This window comes from Octopus bimaculoides, chromosome 2, assembly GCF_001194135.2.
Source record: "Octopus bimaculoides isolate UCB-OBI-ISO-001 chromosome 2, ASM119413v2, whole genome shotgun sequence".
Classification (NCBI taxonomy): domain Eukaryota; kingdom Metazoa; phylum Mollusca; class Cephalopoda; order Octopoda; family Octopodidae; genus Octopus; species Octopus bimaculoides.
This window is the reverse complement of record NC_068982.1, coordinates 132,300,453-132,317,566: the sequence shown is the minus strand read 5'-3', so window position 1 is coordinate 132,317,566 and position 17,114 is coordinate 132,300,453. Positions and strand designations below refer to the sequence as shown.

General features: G+C 36.6%; 1 protein-coding gene across 1 annotated transcript; it reads left to right on the top strand.

Annotated features, from left to right (window-relative positions):
* The first annotated feature begins 5,561 nt into the window (after positions 1 to 5,561).
* LOC106867968 (40S ribosomal protein S26) lies at positions 5,562 to 11,625 on the top strand. Its single transcript, XM_014913049.2, is given in 5 exon segments — positions 5,562 to 5,700; positions 6,182 to 6,359; positions 8,690 to 8,826; positions 11,536 to 11,568; positions 11,570 to 11,625. Coding segments are annotated over 5 exon segments (384 nt in total). The 5' UTR covers positions 5,562 to 5,697; the 3' UTR covers positions 11,603 to 11,625.
* Positions 11,626 to 17,114: the final 5,489 nt, after the last annotated feature.

The following is a 17,114-nucleotide window of genomic DNA, read 5'->3' as shown; positions in this document are numbered from 1 at the left end:
CTTGTGCCAGTGGCACGTAAAAAGACATTCGAGCGAGTTCGTTGCCAGTACCGCTGGACTGGCTCCTGTGCAGGTGGCACGTAAAATACACCACTTTGAGTGTGCCCATTGACAGTATCTCCTGACTGGCCTTCGTGCCGGTGGCACATAAAAGCACCCACTACACTCTTGGAGTGGTTGGTGTTAGGAAGGGCATCCAGCTGTAGAAACTCTGCCAAATCAAATTGGAGCCTGGTGCAGCCATCTGGTTCACCAGTCCTCAGTCAAATTGTCCAACCCATGCTAGCATGGAAAGTGGACGTTAAACGATGATGATGATGAGACTAATCTCAAATCGAATATCTAGTAATCCAATTTATTAACAACAGTCATTTGGCCCATTGGTAAACACTTCCACTTCTATGGACATTGAAGGAGATAGTTTGATATGTAATGAAGCAGAGTGACTCTGTGACTCTACGAGTTCACAATAATGTCCACAGAAATTGTAATGCCAGAAACTCAATCAATTGATGATATCACTGAATTGCCAGTCTGTTGTGAATCACTACTATCACATTTACCTTTCTATAACCAAAGGTTTGATACCCTGGTTTTAGGGATCTTGCTGGAGATATCTGATCCCAAAATTCATGAGCAGCATGGTTACTTCTTTGAAGAACTAATACATTACCAGCAACCCCTATGTAGTGAAAAAAAATCAAGACAATATCAGCTGGGGACTAAAATCAACAGACATGATTGTGAAGTTAAGAAGTTCACTTTGCAACCATGTGGTTTTGAACTCAGTGTCACTGTTTTGAGCCTTTGGCTAGTTTCTTCTACAACCCATAGCACATAGAAGAATTTGATTGACGGCAAGTGTGGAGAAGCTCCTCTCCTATACACATACTCCAGGAGATTGGATTCATTTTCACAGTATCATCTCTCTTTTAGATCAAACTTTCCATACATACATATATAGGATAAGCTATTGCATGCAACAGAGCAAATCTGTGGCTGTAGTAAAGCTTCTGCCAGATCAAGGGTGACATGATTATGGAGCAATGAGGTTCACAGGACCATGAAAGAGACAACTTCAGAAGTATTAAGCTAAGAATAAGCCATTATACTTCACATTTGTTGACCTGAAGAAAGCCTTCAACAGAATCTCTTGCTGTGTTATGATGGTCTGTGAGGAAGTTAGGGAGAGATGAATGGTTTGTGAAAAGGGTGTAAGCTATGTACTGGGGTGCTGTTATTGACAGGAGAGTTAGCTGTGAGTACAATCACAAATTTAGTGTGCAAACAGGCATTCACCAAGGCTTGGTTCTCAGGCCCGTCTTATTCACCATTATCCTCCAGGTCAGTAATGCTACATGACTGTGATGCTACATGAGAGACATGGGTCTGAATGCAGAGGACATGTGAAGAGTAGAGAGGAATGAAGCTAGTAGGCTCTGCTTGATGTGTAATGTTAGTGTGCATGTACGCCAAAGCGTAAATGTATTGAGAGAAAAGTTGGGCACAACAAGAATCATGCAAGACAGAAGACTGCACTGGTATGGTCGTGTGGATAAGGACAGTCAAAAAAAAGAAGTGATGGTCGTTTAACCCTTTTTGCATTCAGACTAGTCAGTCAACAATAATGCTTATGATTCACATTATTTTGAAGCCACAAGTTTACAATGGTGTGGTTGTTTAATTTAGAATGACATTGTAGGATAGGTGTGAGAAGCCAGATCTCTCTTATGCTCATCTTCTTGTTCCTTGATAGTTTGCTGTAACACCCCATTACTACTTTCCTTTTATCTTGTAACATAGACTCTCTATATATATATATGTGGTTAGTGGTTTGACCTTAAAAGGTCAGGAACCAAAGACATGTATTGCGGGAAAAGCAGGGTTTTTATAGAAAGTAGTAAGCTCGAAATAGGGTTCGGAAAAGGATGTGCACGTGATGCTATCTGAAGTCTCTGATTGGCTATCCACGGTCAGTTGGCACAACAGAGTAGGAGACAAATTGCACCAATACCAACCGATCAGAGTAGTGGTCACAATAGGATACAAACAGCAGCCATAGGCCAGTTGGTCCCTGCTTTGCTTGAATACATTTATATATAGAGTCTATGCTACAATCTCCTTCATCCATCTATAACAACCCACTCATTTCCACCTTCCTCTCTCAAATACTTCCTCTTAGTAGTGGGAGCGTATTCCTCCCTTTCTTCCCCTTCTCCGTTCTTTTCTGTCTCGCAAGTTACATGGCAACCTCACTAGTGCCAGTAGCACAGAAAAAGCACCTGGTGCACTCTGTATAGTGATTAGCACTAAGAAGGACATGCAGCTGTAGAAACCTTGCCAAAAATGACACTGGGGCTCAATACAGCCCTGCAGCTGACTGGTTCCCTGTCAAACTGTCCTACCCATGCCAACATGGAAAGCAGGTGTTAAATAATGGTTACATACATACATATATACATATCATCATCATCATCAACATTTAACATCAATTTTCCATGCTGGCATGGATTGGATGACTTGACAAGAACTGAAAAGGCCAGGGACCACACCAGATTCCATAGTCTGTTTTGGCCTGGTTTCTATGGCTGCATGCCCTTGCTAATGCCAACCACTTTACAGAGTGTACTGGGTGCTTTTTACATGGCACCAGCACCAGTGCTTATATATACAACAGACTTCCACACAGTTTCTGTGTACCAAATTCCCTTACAAGGTATTAATTAGCCCAGGTCTTTAGAAGTAGACACTTACCCAAGGTGCTGTGCAATGGTACTGAACCTGAAACCACAAGGTTGCTAACCAAGCTTCTGTACCTATGTGATTATTAATAATTTCTGTTGGCTCATATGTAAAGAAAACTTTTCAGATACCCACATTAAAAAGCTAAATGTCATAATGATTGAGCTAAAACCAATGATTTCCTATACTCTTTCTCTTTTACTTACTTGTTTCAGTCATTTGACTGTGGCCATGCTGGAGCACTGCCTTTTAGTCGAGCAAATTGACTCCAGGACTTATTCTTTGTAAGCCTAGTACTTATTCTATCGGTCTCTTTTGCCAAACCGCTAAGTTATGGGGACGTAAACACACCAGCATCGGTTGTCAAGCGATGGTGGGGAGACAAACATACACACACATATATATATATATATATATATATATATATATATATATATATACATATATATATATATATATACATATATACGACAGGCTTCTTTCAGTTTCCATCTACCAAATCCACTCAAGGCTTTGGTCGGCCCCAGGCTATAGTAGAAGACACTTGCCCAAGGTGCCATGCAGTGGGACTGAACCCGGAACCATGTGGTTGGTAAGCAAGCTACTTACCACTCAGCCACTCTTGCAATACAGAGTATACAGATCTACCCATTTTCTAGTAAGGCTGACCGAGCAAGTTGATAAATAAGCCTTACACAGACATGCAGGAAGTAAATAGACACCTTTAATTTTAAAACTTTCTGGTCTAATCGTCTTAATATGTTTTCAGCGGTGTAGAATTGACAATGTAATTATTCTTTTTCATTCCAGGTGCCATTATATTAAACATTTGTGAAGAGTAACCATGCCACGCACAAAAAGTTCAGCAGAACTGTCAGATTTTCCAAGAGGTCGTATTGTTGGGCAATCTGAGGCTAGTCTCAGCCAGTGAAAAATAGCAGAAAATCTTCAAATTCCTCTTGGTACTGTTAATAGAATTATAGTGCAATTCAAAAGCCAAGGAAAAGAATCAACAGATTCTCGTCCCGGATGATCTGGGCCCTTGGAAAGGAAGCTTCGCTGTTTGAAGAGAATTGTGGAAAACGAACTCCATTTGAAGGCTTCTGATATCGCAAAACAGCTAGAAGTTAGTCCAAGAATGTGTTACATATCTTCATAAGCTTGGGTATTATGGATGAGCAGCTAGAAGAAAACCTCTCCTTCAACCAATTAATATCAAATAAAAGATTTTGAAAATTAAAGGTGTCTATTTACTTCCTGCCAGTCTGTGTATAATTGTTATGTGTAATAGCTTGAGCCTTCAGGTTAGTAATTTGACACTTATTGCTTTTATCATTGTAAATAAGCCAGTATATTTGACAAATTGATCAAGATCTAGGGCAAGAGATGAGCCAACTACTAGTGTTATGGTTTCAAAACTATGATTTCATTTCTCTTGTTTTAATATATTCAGGAAAGGTCTTGCCTTGATGAAAAAAGGCCAGTATATCCATTCTTGTTTATTCTTGTCTGGTTCCAAAAAAGCAGCCTTGTTAAATGAATCAGTGATTAATGAATAATAGAAAATGGGTTTTGTTACAAGACCCCTAAGTTATTCTGTGCACTCTGGACGGTCAGTGAGATACACTTTTAATGTCCAAGCAGAATCTTGCTCTGATCACCAACCTGGGTTATCACAGATCAATTGGTGATAAGCATAACACAGTTCACAATTAGCATACTGAGTTATCCAAGTTCAGTAATGAATGAATCAGTGATAAACAAGGATATTACTGAGTTACATCAACACTTACAAATTTCTAAATTGATAAAAATAAAAAATTAAAATGGATTCTAAAGCGTGAATTACAAGGGAGGCATCACTGAATGAGTTCATTTCTAAACATTTCTATTTTGCTGTTTCAACAAATGCATAATATATTGCATACAATGTATATTAAGTGATTGTCCCAATGTTTCAGAAAATTATGTTAGAGGCTATGCTTTACTGATGAGGCCAGAATAACACCAAAACATTCCTGGAGTTGTCATTGCACTTGGAAGCAAAAGGAAATTGATTATTCTCCTCTAACTGCATAATTATTTCCAGTCAACTTCTTAATCATCATCATCATCATCATCATCGTTTAACGTCCGCTTTCCATGCTAGCATGGGTTGGACGATTTGACTGAGGACTGGTGAAACCGGATGGCAACACCAGGCTCCAGTCTGATTTGGCAGAGTTTCTACAGCTGGATGCCCTTCCTAACGCCAAATAATGTTTTATATATTAAATATGCAATCACTATCTCATCTAAAGATTTTGCATATCTTGGTAAAACAATTTCTTAAATAAAATCCAAAGGAACTTCCACAGGGTTACTCAACTCGTTAGAAATAGCTGCCAATTCCCTTCAGTTTCACTCAACTATCTTATAAAAGGAAGAACAAATTAAATTTAAAAAATAAACGGATGGTCACGTTTGGAATGTCTTTGAGCATAAGTCTTCTCGACCAGAGTAGGCCTGGTGCTAAACAACATTTATATATATATCATTTACTAGATCAATTTTTTTTTCATATACTTTATCTAAGGAGTAAAAAAAAATAACATTTACATTCCCGGAACTTTTTTATAGATAACAAAATTCATTTAACTCCGCTTTATATGCAGTAAGTAAGTATTAAAGAGTTCTACTATCTAAGATGAATTACTTCCCTTACATAGCCGGACTACGTTCTAAAAATGTATTTATCCGCATAAAAAAATAACGTTAAGTATCAAGTATTATATCATTGTTGAATTTCATATTTTACGAATATTTAATGCAGTATAAAATATTTTATGGATTATTTATATGTTTTATTGAAAAAAATTAGGATATTCTCCAAATAATTAAACACTTAAATTTGTCTGCTTTGTATTCATTCGCTTACGTCCTTTTCACAATCCTTTTCACTTTGGAAATATCAAGATGGTGAGTGTGTTATTTTTCTGTCCTTTTATTTCATCAAATTTTGACTTAAAACATTTAATAAACTTTAACATTTGTCAGCTATATAAGTGGTTTAACATATCTAAGATTTTAACAGCTACTTTAGGATTATTTTAAAAGTACTCTTTATGTATTTATATAAATTCTTCACAAAATGGCTACAGCCGACTCTAACGAGATAAGAACACGTGGATCGGAACTCGGATTTTTTTTTACTTAAACCATTAGTTTTTAATTGTAGATATTACAGTCATTTGTATAACTTATTAATGAACTTTTGGATTAGTTAAATGCTAATTGTTTTAATTACAATTAGTCTTTAAGGCTAGTTCATTCATATTAATATGCCATTTTGGCAGATTTCATAACTGTATTTGTGCATTAGCGCTAATGGGTCTTCCGGGGTATAAATTTAGGTTTCTAGATTTAGCTAGTTAATATAATTTGAAATTATAAATTTCAGACTTCCAAAAGACGAAATAACGGACGAGGTAAGAAAGGACGTGGCCATGTGAAATACATCCGTTGCACTAATTGTGCACGATGTGTACCTAAAGATAAGGCCATCAAGAAATTTGTTATAAGAAATATTGTTGAAGCAGCTGCAGTCAGAGATATCTCAGATGCTAGTGTCTATGAAGGTTTGTAAATACTTTTTCCCTTTAATTTGTATACATGATGAAACAACCTCCTGTCTTATAGACCGTTAGACTACTATAGTCTGCGTTAAATTTGTGATTGTAATGAATTTATATAAAATAATAGATGTATTTTTACGATATAAATTTATGGCAGGTTATTTACAAACGAAAAGTTTATGATGATAGAATATTAAGATAACTTCAGGAGAAGACTGGGTATCTGGAAATATAAAATTTCATTTACTCCTCACATATAGTGATCTCTATTCAAACTTGTCGTTAATCGTTAATACTATGTGTTTTACAATCTTTAACTCTTCTAATTATCCAAATCATATTTCTTAAGTTGATTGAAAATACGTATCATGCTACTTTATTTTGTTTGTAAATGCGATACTTATGCTACTGTAGCTTTAAAGTTATAAACAGGGTAGAAGTTTGGAGTAGCCGTCCCTCGAAGCCTGTATATCTATTTTAACTCTTCTCTAGGTATTACGTGATGGTTGTAAATAAGCATCATCGGCCTACAACTGAGGTTGTTTGACTATGAGGAAATATTACCTTGATTAGAAACAGTTGGCGATAGGAAGGGTATCCAGTCGTAAATAATCTGCCTCGACAAATTTCATGGAAAAGTGGATGCTAATGATGCTGTACTCGTATTCCATAAAAACATTTTAATTTTACAATAAAATGTTTCGATTCTGTTTAAACAGTCCCATTTACAGTTATAACCATTTTTCTGAATTATCTGGGATGACATTAGGGAGGGCATCAAACCATAGAAAATCATGCCAGAACAGGCATTACAGCTTGATGCAGTCCTTGAATTCCGTTTGGAGATGTTTTCTTTGTCTTGTTGAAAGCTTATATATAATGATTAGCATTCCTACATATAAAAACAATTTACATTTATTAGGTGTGCTTTAAGCTTAACTTGAGGTACTAATCCATGACTTTTATACAGTGAAGTATCGATCATATTGTGTATAGTTATTTTTTTGTTGAATTGGAGGAAGCTTTTTATATCAACTTTGTTGCTATATCCAATCTCTATCAACCAAGTGTAATGGACTGGTAACTGTTTTCTTGACATTTTATACTGTAAAGTTATATTAATAATATAAAATGTAATCAAAATCTAGTAAGACATCATTGAGTAGTGGTATGATCATTAATATCTATCACCTCATACATATATGCAAGAACAATAGGAAATTGCTCTTATTTTAACCCTTGGACATTTAGATTATTCTGTCCAATGCAACACTTGAATTAATGGTGCATTATCTTGTAGCTTCAAGATCTCAATGATATAGTACCGCCTGATTGGCACTTGTGCCAGTGGAACGTTAAAAGCACATCCGAACGTGATTGTTGCCAGCGTTGTTGCCTTACTGGCATGTGCCCGTGGCACATGGAAAACAACATTCGAGTGTAGTTGTGGCCCGTAAAAGCACCCACTACACTCTCTGAGTGGTTGGCATTAGGAAGGGCATCCAGCTGTAGAAACTTTGCCAGATCAGATTGAGCCTGGTGCAGCCTCTGGCTCACCAGTCCTCAGTCAGACCGTCCAAACCATGCCAGCATGGAAAGTGGACATTAAACGATAATGATGATGAGGGTTTGGCTATCCTGTGGATATAGTCAGTGACACTGCCATGCTGTGGGACTGAACCCAAAATCATGTGACTTTTTATGTGCCACTTATTCTTTCTTCTCTAACAGCTGTATTTTATTTACGTGAAACTCTTCTGGTTTTTCTATTACTCTAATAGTAGATAGCCATCAATATTCCTGTTTGCTGTTAGCCTACAAAATTCGTACCAGGGTAATGGAATGTCATAGTTTTTCTAAATTAGATGATTCTTTTACTTGTTACAGTCATATGACTGCAGCCATGCTGAATCACTGCCTTTAGTTGAACAAATTGAACCCAGGACTTAGTCTTTGTAAGCCTAGTACTTATTCTATCGGTTGTCAAGCAATGGTGGGGGAACAAACACAGACATATATATATATATACGGCGGGCTTCTTTCAGTTTCTGTCTGCCAAATCCACTCAAAAGGCTATAGTAGAAGACACTTGCCCAAGTTGGCATGCAGTGGGACTGAACCCGGAGCCATGTAGTTGGGAAGCAAGCTTCTAACCACACAGCCACTCCTGCACCTAAATTAGATGATGTCAACTTTTTCAAACAAACTTAGTTCATGTGTGTATTGGGTTGTCTTTTCTCTTGAGTTTTATCTGCTATGCTGTAATGCAATTGATTTTGTATGGTTACATTTCCTGATTGAATACTAACTACTGTTGAACATTTCTTTTACAGTGTATGCTCTCCCTAAATTATATGCAAAACTGCTCTACTGTGTATCATGTGCTATCCATTCAAAGATAGTTAGAAATCGTTCCCGAGAAGCCCGCAAAGATCGTACACCACCTATTCGGTTCAGACCAATGCGCGGTGTAAGTATTCAGATTTTTTATTTTGTCACCATGTATTGGGTATTGTGCTGTTTGCAGCAACTTTTTATGTCAAAATGATATTGTAGTATGTCATCCAAATAGGTTGTGGTGAGAATGTATGAAAGACGTGTTTGTAGGATGAGAAATTTCAATCAGTCAAAAGCTGTCAATCTTGATTATGATGGAAGTCAGGACTGCCATGTTCTCTCAATGTATTGAAGCATTCAGTTCTCTCTCAAGTTATACCCTTATATATGAATGAGTCAACATGGGAGACCTGATGGTAGCTGTATATTATAGAAATAGCAGCCAAATTCCTTGATGAATGGTATTTTGATTTACTAGAAATATCTCTCAAATCACTTGGATGAGAGCTGATCTAGGATTAAACAATGATAAGGTATCTATACCTGTGTGTACATATATATATATATATATATATATATGCTGAAAGTTTACATATGTTTCGATTCATGCCCCGATGTGATAGGTGATTCTAAGCATTTGATTATATGCTAAGAATTGGTATCATTTTCAACTATATGGGGCAGAATCTCGTTAGGGTTTTATGAGCTTATGGAACAAAGGTTAACAAATTTCTTGAAAAGATGCAGATGAATTCATCTGTATCCTTTAAATAGATATGCTAACCTTTGTTCCATAAGCTCATAAAACCCTGACGAGATTGTGCCCCATGTAGTTGAAAATGATACCAATTCTTAGCATATATTTCAATCAATCAAAAGCAGTATTATTATGATCCTTTCTACTATAGGCACAAGGTCTGAAATTTGGTTGGGGTGGGGGGTCAATTACATCGACCCCGAAAGGCATAGTCAACCTTAGCGGAATTTGAACTCAGAATGTAGCAACGGATGGAACACAAACACTCTCACACTCATGATAGCTATCCTGAAGGTGTGGTGATGGTTTTGTACACTATCAGCATGATTGCTACCATCTCTGATATTGATAAAACTACAACCATTGAAACATAAATGCTGTGATTGTTCTGATGATGTTACAATACTGCCACTAAACCTTCACGATAGCCTCTGCATAGTTGTGTAAAATACTTTATTATTTTACCCCAGGTTAATCCTCATCTGGCAGTAATTTGAGGGATCTTTCTAGCAAGTTGAACACAAGATCTTACTAAGGCATATAGAAAGCTGGCTAAAGTATAATGGCCATTGCGATGATAGTTTTTGATCTTAAAAACTTTGGTATAAGGCAATTTTAAGGTGGTTGCGGGTAGCTGACTATCAACCTTAGTCTCAGCAGATACTTTATCAATTCTGAGAGGTTGAAAAGCAAAGTTGACCTTGTCAGGATTTTGAATTCAGAACATAAAGAGCTGGAAGAAATGCTGCCAAGCATGTTGGTGCTGAGTTTCTGATGAATCACTAATTGCATCTCCAAGCTCGTTAACTTTGATAAATAAAGTTTAGTTTTATTCTTGATGTCATTTGAAAATATTTAATCTGAAGATGATTTTAAAAGTGTGAAAAATAAGATTTCACCATCATCGTTTAACGTCCACTTTACATGCTAGCATGGGTTGGACGATTTGACTGAGGACTGGCGAACCGGGTGGCTGCACCAGGCTCCAATCTGATCTGGCAGAGTTTCGACAACTGGATGCCCTTCCTAACGCCAACCACTCCAAGAGTGTAGTGGGTTCTTTTACGTGCCACCGGCACGAGGGCCAGTCGGTCTGGCGGTACTGGCAACGGCCAGGCTCAAAAAGCGTTTTTTACGTGCCACCTGCACAAGAGTCAGTCCAGCAGCACTGGCAATGACCTCGCTCGAATGTTTTGTTCACGTGCCAGTAAGGCGAGTTCTTAAAAATTCTTTTTCTTAGAGTCAGTCCCCTGTGTAACAAATGTAATGTGATCATTACTCATTGTTCCCTGCTGACATGGTTATCACTAGTGTTACTAATTTGAGACATTTAGTTTAGACCTGTTGTTCTCAACCATTTTTTATCTAAGGACCCCTTTGATTACAGTTTTAATGTGGTGGACCCGCATCACCACTCTGTGTTTAAAAACTAGTTTTATAGAAACTTCTTTCAAAATTCCTATTTTGTTATTCACTTCTGTAGGTCGAACTTTGTAAAATGTTAAAGAAACATAGCCGTTTCTTGCAATAAATTTAAAGCCAGATTTTTTCAGGGGTCTTTGAAATATTATTGTGGATCCCCAATTTACCATTTTGTTGCATAGACTCCAGTTGAAAACCACTGATCTAGGCAGTGCTGAAATTGTATTCTGTAGCATTAAGACTTCCATTATTGCATGTTACCTTGTGGTAATTTCCATAATACAATCTCTTTCAAGACAAGCAAATATCTTTAAATATAGTATGACTTCTTCGGTCACTTTTCATGTATTAACAAAAAATTTTATGGTCTGCAAGTGTAGGAGTGTTTTTTTGTAATAAAATAAAGTATTTGAAGTTTGGTTGGAGCAAAATTAAAATTTTTACTGTGTTATATATTGACCCTTAAGGTTTGATTTTGGCACAGTTTGTTTCAGAATGGACGTTAATCTCTGATATTTCTGTGGGGGGTTTAATTGATTAGTTAGCATTTAGTAAATTGTGTGAAAAAGCTTAGCTTAATATTAAGTTGTTTTAAAGATGTTTAAAACATTGTATTTGATAGTTAATTTATTTATATTGAAATGCTCTCTCTTTTCTTTACAGGAAGGTGGACAGAACGCCAGACCCGGACAAGCCAAATAAATTGTCGAACATGTCATCTAGGAAATAAAGCAGATTTTGTCTATACTGTAATTTGTACTTTTTGTTGGTTTGTTTTTATCCCTAAGTATTTCTGAATTTAGGAGTATCTGTTATTTTCCTTTCCATTATAAACTTATTCATCCTTCCCAGATATCTTGTCACCATTGTGTCTTCTTCCATTTACTCCCATCCTCATACTGCAGACTAGCCTCCTCTTCTAGCAAGATATATGTATACCTGACTCTCCTGTCATTTTTTAGCCTCATTGCCTGGCATAAAGCCATCTTACTCGGTTTTTCTCATCTTGCAACTTACTTGGTAATTTCACTAGTGTTGGTATTACAAAAAAAAAAGAAAAGCCACCCACTTTGTAAAGTTGGTGGCTGTAGTTAGGGTATTCAGTTATAAAACCATGCCAAAACAGATTTCAGAGACCAGTGCAGTCCTGTGACTCAGATCGTCTCAAACCATCCAACCCAATCTCATATGGAAGACAATGTTAAATGCAGGTGTGATAATAGGTGTTTAATGATGATGGTGTGCATTGTACATTTCATTTCAGATGAGTCGGTTCTAGTATGTTTCTTTTATGTTCTACAAATTGAAAAACCATTTGCGGCTGATCAAAACAAAGCAGCCAGGTTTTGTTTCAAAACAATCTGCTTACCTTAACTTGAAATATTTCGTCATTTTATGTCAGAACTTTTTAGGAAGTTAGTCCTTTTTTATATATATATATATATATATATACTTGTTTCTGTCATTTGACTGTGGCCATGCTGGAGCACCGCCTTTAGTTGAGTAAATCGACCCCAGGACTTATTATTTGTAAGCCTAGTACTTTTTTTTTTGGCTGAACCACTAAGTTAAAGGGACGTAAACACACCAGCATCGGTTGTCAAGCGATGTTGGGGGAGGACAAACACACGCATATACATATATGCGACAGACTTCTTTCAGTTTCTGTCTACCAAATCCACTCACAGGGCTTTGGTTGGCCCGAGGTTATAGTAGAAGACACTTGTCCAAGATGCCACACAGTAGGACTGAACCTGGAACCATGTGGTTCCAGATTACTTATCACACAACCACTCATTTCTTGTATTTAAATCTGGTACATAGAAGCTGTTGATGCATGTGTATGTTTTATATAAGATTTCTGATGGAGAAGGATGACCAATGTTGGGGATTTGCTGAATTCTGAAGCATTTTTGTAAATGATTTGTCGACTGATGATAGAAAGAATTTAAATTAAGGTACAATATGGTTAGAGATTTTTTACAAAAGAAGACTTAGCAATAAGCTATGTTCTATTGTTTGTTCCTCTGTTTGCGTTTTCTAGTGGTAGCATAGGTTTCCTGCCATAACATTTGAGAAAAAGTGAAGTGCTTTTTCCAGGTTTACAACATTGAGCTGCTGGACTTGTTTATGTGGGACTTGCATATCTGGATAAAGAGCTATTGTGATGTTTGCACACAGACGAGCACATTATTTAACAGCCTTCAGTCAGTATGGTTTTAATCTACCAAATCTCATTTGTGATGCATTGGTCAATCCAAACCCCGTAGGGCAATGGTTCTCAACCATGTTTTCCCTATGGACCCATTTCTTTCTTATTCTACCCTGGTGAACCTCCGTAGCCACTCAAATTTTTTTTTTTAAATGCTGTTATATTTTCATCATCATATTAAGAATTGAACCAAAACGATCATTTAAAATATTTTGTGTATTGTAGAAGTATAACCAATTTATTGTACTTACATTTTAACTACAAAATCTTATATGGATCCTGGTTGGGAACCACTGACGTCATGGAATGAACTAAATAGCAGGTGGTTGCAAAGTCCTCATAACTACTATGGCGTGTATAAACCTTTCTGGAAGGGAACAATTGAATTTATCTCCCTTACTTTCAGAAATTATATTAGCCTAATTGACACAAGACAACGATTGTGATTAATTGTTGACATTGACCTTGGATGGAGGGACAAAAAGGCAAAGTTGAACTCAGAATGTAAGGAATCAGAAAAAATACTGCTAAACATTATCTGTGACACATTAATGATTTTGTCAGCTCGCCAATTTGAAAATGTGATAATGTTATATATTTTTAATTTAAGCATGGTAAGTATCAGGTTTATAAAGGAAAGGCGTTCTGGGGTCGATTCATTCAGCTATAATTCTTTATGGCAGTTTCCCAACATGGCCGCGATGTACTGTTGGTCATTGGTCTAAGTCTATTTTATATTAACTTGTATTACACCTCTTTGCTGTTAAGAAGTTTGCTTCACATCATCTATTTTCCGATTGAAGGACGATCTCATCGTGTATATGTATCACAAAAAAAAAAGAAGAGTTATATCCCTTTACATCGTGTTAAAACAAGTCATTTAAAAACGCTGTGGTTCAATAAAGTCTGCAATGCAATATAATGAATAAGCCTTTTTACCATAAGCACAAGGCCTGAAATTTTGGGGTAGGGGGCTAGTAGATTTCATCGAAAGACATACGAAATGCCGCTAAGTATGGTATGCTAACGATTCTGCCAGTTTGCTTCCTTTATAATGGTCATAAACAGCTAATGTAATTTTTTTTCCCGTCTGATTGTCACTTAGCTCGCTTATCTCTCTATTGATAAGCCTTAATAGTAGTGTCGATCAACAAACATATTCATTATATGTAATGATTCATGTCCTTTACCACTTCGTACCCAATATCAATTTATTGAATGTACGCGTAGAATGGTGGTTGTAAAAGTCATCCAAATATGGGTAACCAAAAGAGAGACCAGGAATGACCTCGATGAAATGCTAAAACATCCGAGCTGTGTTACAGTGTCCGATAGTGTAAAGGTTGTAAAAATAGGAGATTTAGGTATGTTCTGGGGTTCTATAACATTTTGGTTTTGGGATCAAACTAGATAAATCTTATTAGCAATCTCAACGTAGTGAAGAGAAGAAAAATCATAAATGAAGAATCTAGTGAGGAACACTACAGTCGTGTACGCTCGATAATTTCCGCAAGGACGCCAGCGACTAGATTTTTTTTTTTTTTTAAACTTTATAAAGGAAAGATCAATTGCTGCTGGACATGCTAATAATTCCGAACAATAGCATGTGGCTGAATTGCCGTTTAGCGACCTTCTGACGATCAGTTGTGGGGGATTTGGTTTTGCAGATACATTGGTCCATGAAACTCAAAATAACGACAAACGATGTTTCTTATCGCATTACTGTTGGGTAAGGGACAAACAATGCTTGGATCCAGGTGAAGGGGGGCACTTCACCCAGATCAGGATGGTTTAATGAAAACTGAACTGACAGAGGGTATCCGTGTGTATTATAAGATCTTATAATACCTCGTATTATAAGATAGGTAGTAGATCAATAAGCCGTTGATGTTGACGAATCCAAACTACCGAATAAAAATTGATATGAGTATTGGTGTTGGCATGTCAGCGACGGTAAAAATCTATCGAAAATATACTCCAAAGATTGAGGTCAAAAAAGAGAGTTCCCCTAGTGCAGGGATAGGGAACCTTTCTATGCATGAAGACCATCCATTCATCATCCCTCATAGAGGACGCATTGAACAAATTATTTTCCTTTTTTAATTATTTTATCCACTAAGTAAATTATTAATAATCTAATAAAAGAAAGACAGGTGTGTAGAAATCGAAAGCATGACTTTTTAAATATTTTATTTAAGTAAGGAAGTAATTTTATACAAATAATAAGTAAATGATTAATATCGAAAGCAAGACATTTTCAAATATTTTATTTAACCAAGTACATTTTATACAAATTAATGACTTCTTTGAATTTGCTTTTTTTTTTTTTTTTTTTTTTGAGAAAGCCTTTTGATAAACAAGTCAGTAAGAAGTTGGCCACGACTACGCCATTACTAAGTAAAGTACGTAGCACGGATCACAATGAAAAGGTGGATGATACAGGAACTCTTCGTGTATCATACGTGAAGTCACTTACTCCCACTAAGCTGGTGTGGCTGACAAGGAAACATTGTCAAAAAAGAAAGAAAATACACCAATGGCCGCACTTGATGGCTTGGAAGGCCGCAAGTTCCCCATCTCTGCTCTCGTGGCTACAGGCGAGTGGTACACTGGGACCTATTTTCTGCATCATATGCGCCTACTTAAGTAAGTCAGGGAAGGATCATTTAGCTAACATGGCGAGCTTGTTAAATAGGTGTCGGACTGAGTCGCCAGCATTTATACAGAAGATGCAGATGGCATAAGCAAAATTGTAGATATGTTGGAAAATTCTGTTCTGAAATTGGAAAAGTTCAGGTTTAACGATAAGATTTGTAACTGGAAGTCCTGGCAAAAATTTGATGCTTCAATTCTCGGTCCATTGACCATTTTCAACCACGAAGTATAGAACCCAGATTTTAAAGTGAGCGTTTTAATTATATACTTTGTCTTGCATGAAATAAGAAGATCTTTGAGTTGTTGATGTGCTTTCTACTATTCGAAACTATTTATCAGCTCTTTCTTAGGAATAGATTATCAGCATTCATGTGTCAAAGAACTGATAAGAAGAAACCGTAGAGAAATACAGTTTGCTCGATTCGGTTTACATAGTTTACCGTCGCAAGATGTGAAAGTAAACTGCAATAGAAACCGGAGGGGGCGAAAGTGACATATCAAAATTTCATAAAAAACAAAACAAAACAATGAACTCTCTTATTTTGTTACATCAACAGATAGCTAGCAATATCATACATTCTAGTGATGTGCTAAGTATTTCAGAAATAGTAGCTGAAGCACGCTGTTCCCACTTATTATACCCAGCAGGGATCATTACTGAGAAAGCAATTCGGTGACTTGCATGTCGACGTATGATAACAAACACAATGACACGGGAGCTGTACGGTTCATGGATTGTAGTGAAAGAACCGACAGGAAGCGGTGGTATTGTTCCTCACTGCACACACACACACACATCTGATACTGCTTTGGACGTGTTTCCAAAACTTATCTTGCAAGCATGCATATAATTATTTCTACACAGTAGGAAAGACTTGTCACAAGGCGATACTAATTTTGATATATATACTTACTGCCAACAGCTTGACCCAAACATTCTCATCCATCTGTGCAAACAATATAATTTGTAAACTTGAATTTACAAAAATGTTATTTTAACTCTGCACCTCAGTTAACATTTTCCCAGGACCCTTCAGGGATCTTTTTTAAAACGGGGGCCACATTTTTCATTAACGAAACAGTTTGAAACTTGGAACACTGGTAGAATGTGTCATATAAAACATCTTTTTCTCTTAGTCTTCTTTAAAAAAAAAGAAATCCATAAGTTATTCCATATTAAAGTTGTATTTCTGTAATTTCAACCAATCACTGACGATATACATTAAGTGCCGACTACATAAACAAACGATTCTGAAACAATTAACCCTAACCCTAACCCTAGGGTTAGGGTTAAAGCAAATTTAAAATGAAAAAAGCAAATAAAACGAAGGTATGGAGATTAAATACGCTTTACACCGCTTAATCAGCCAAAGGA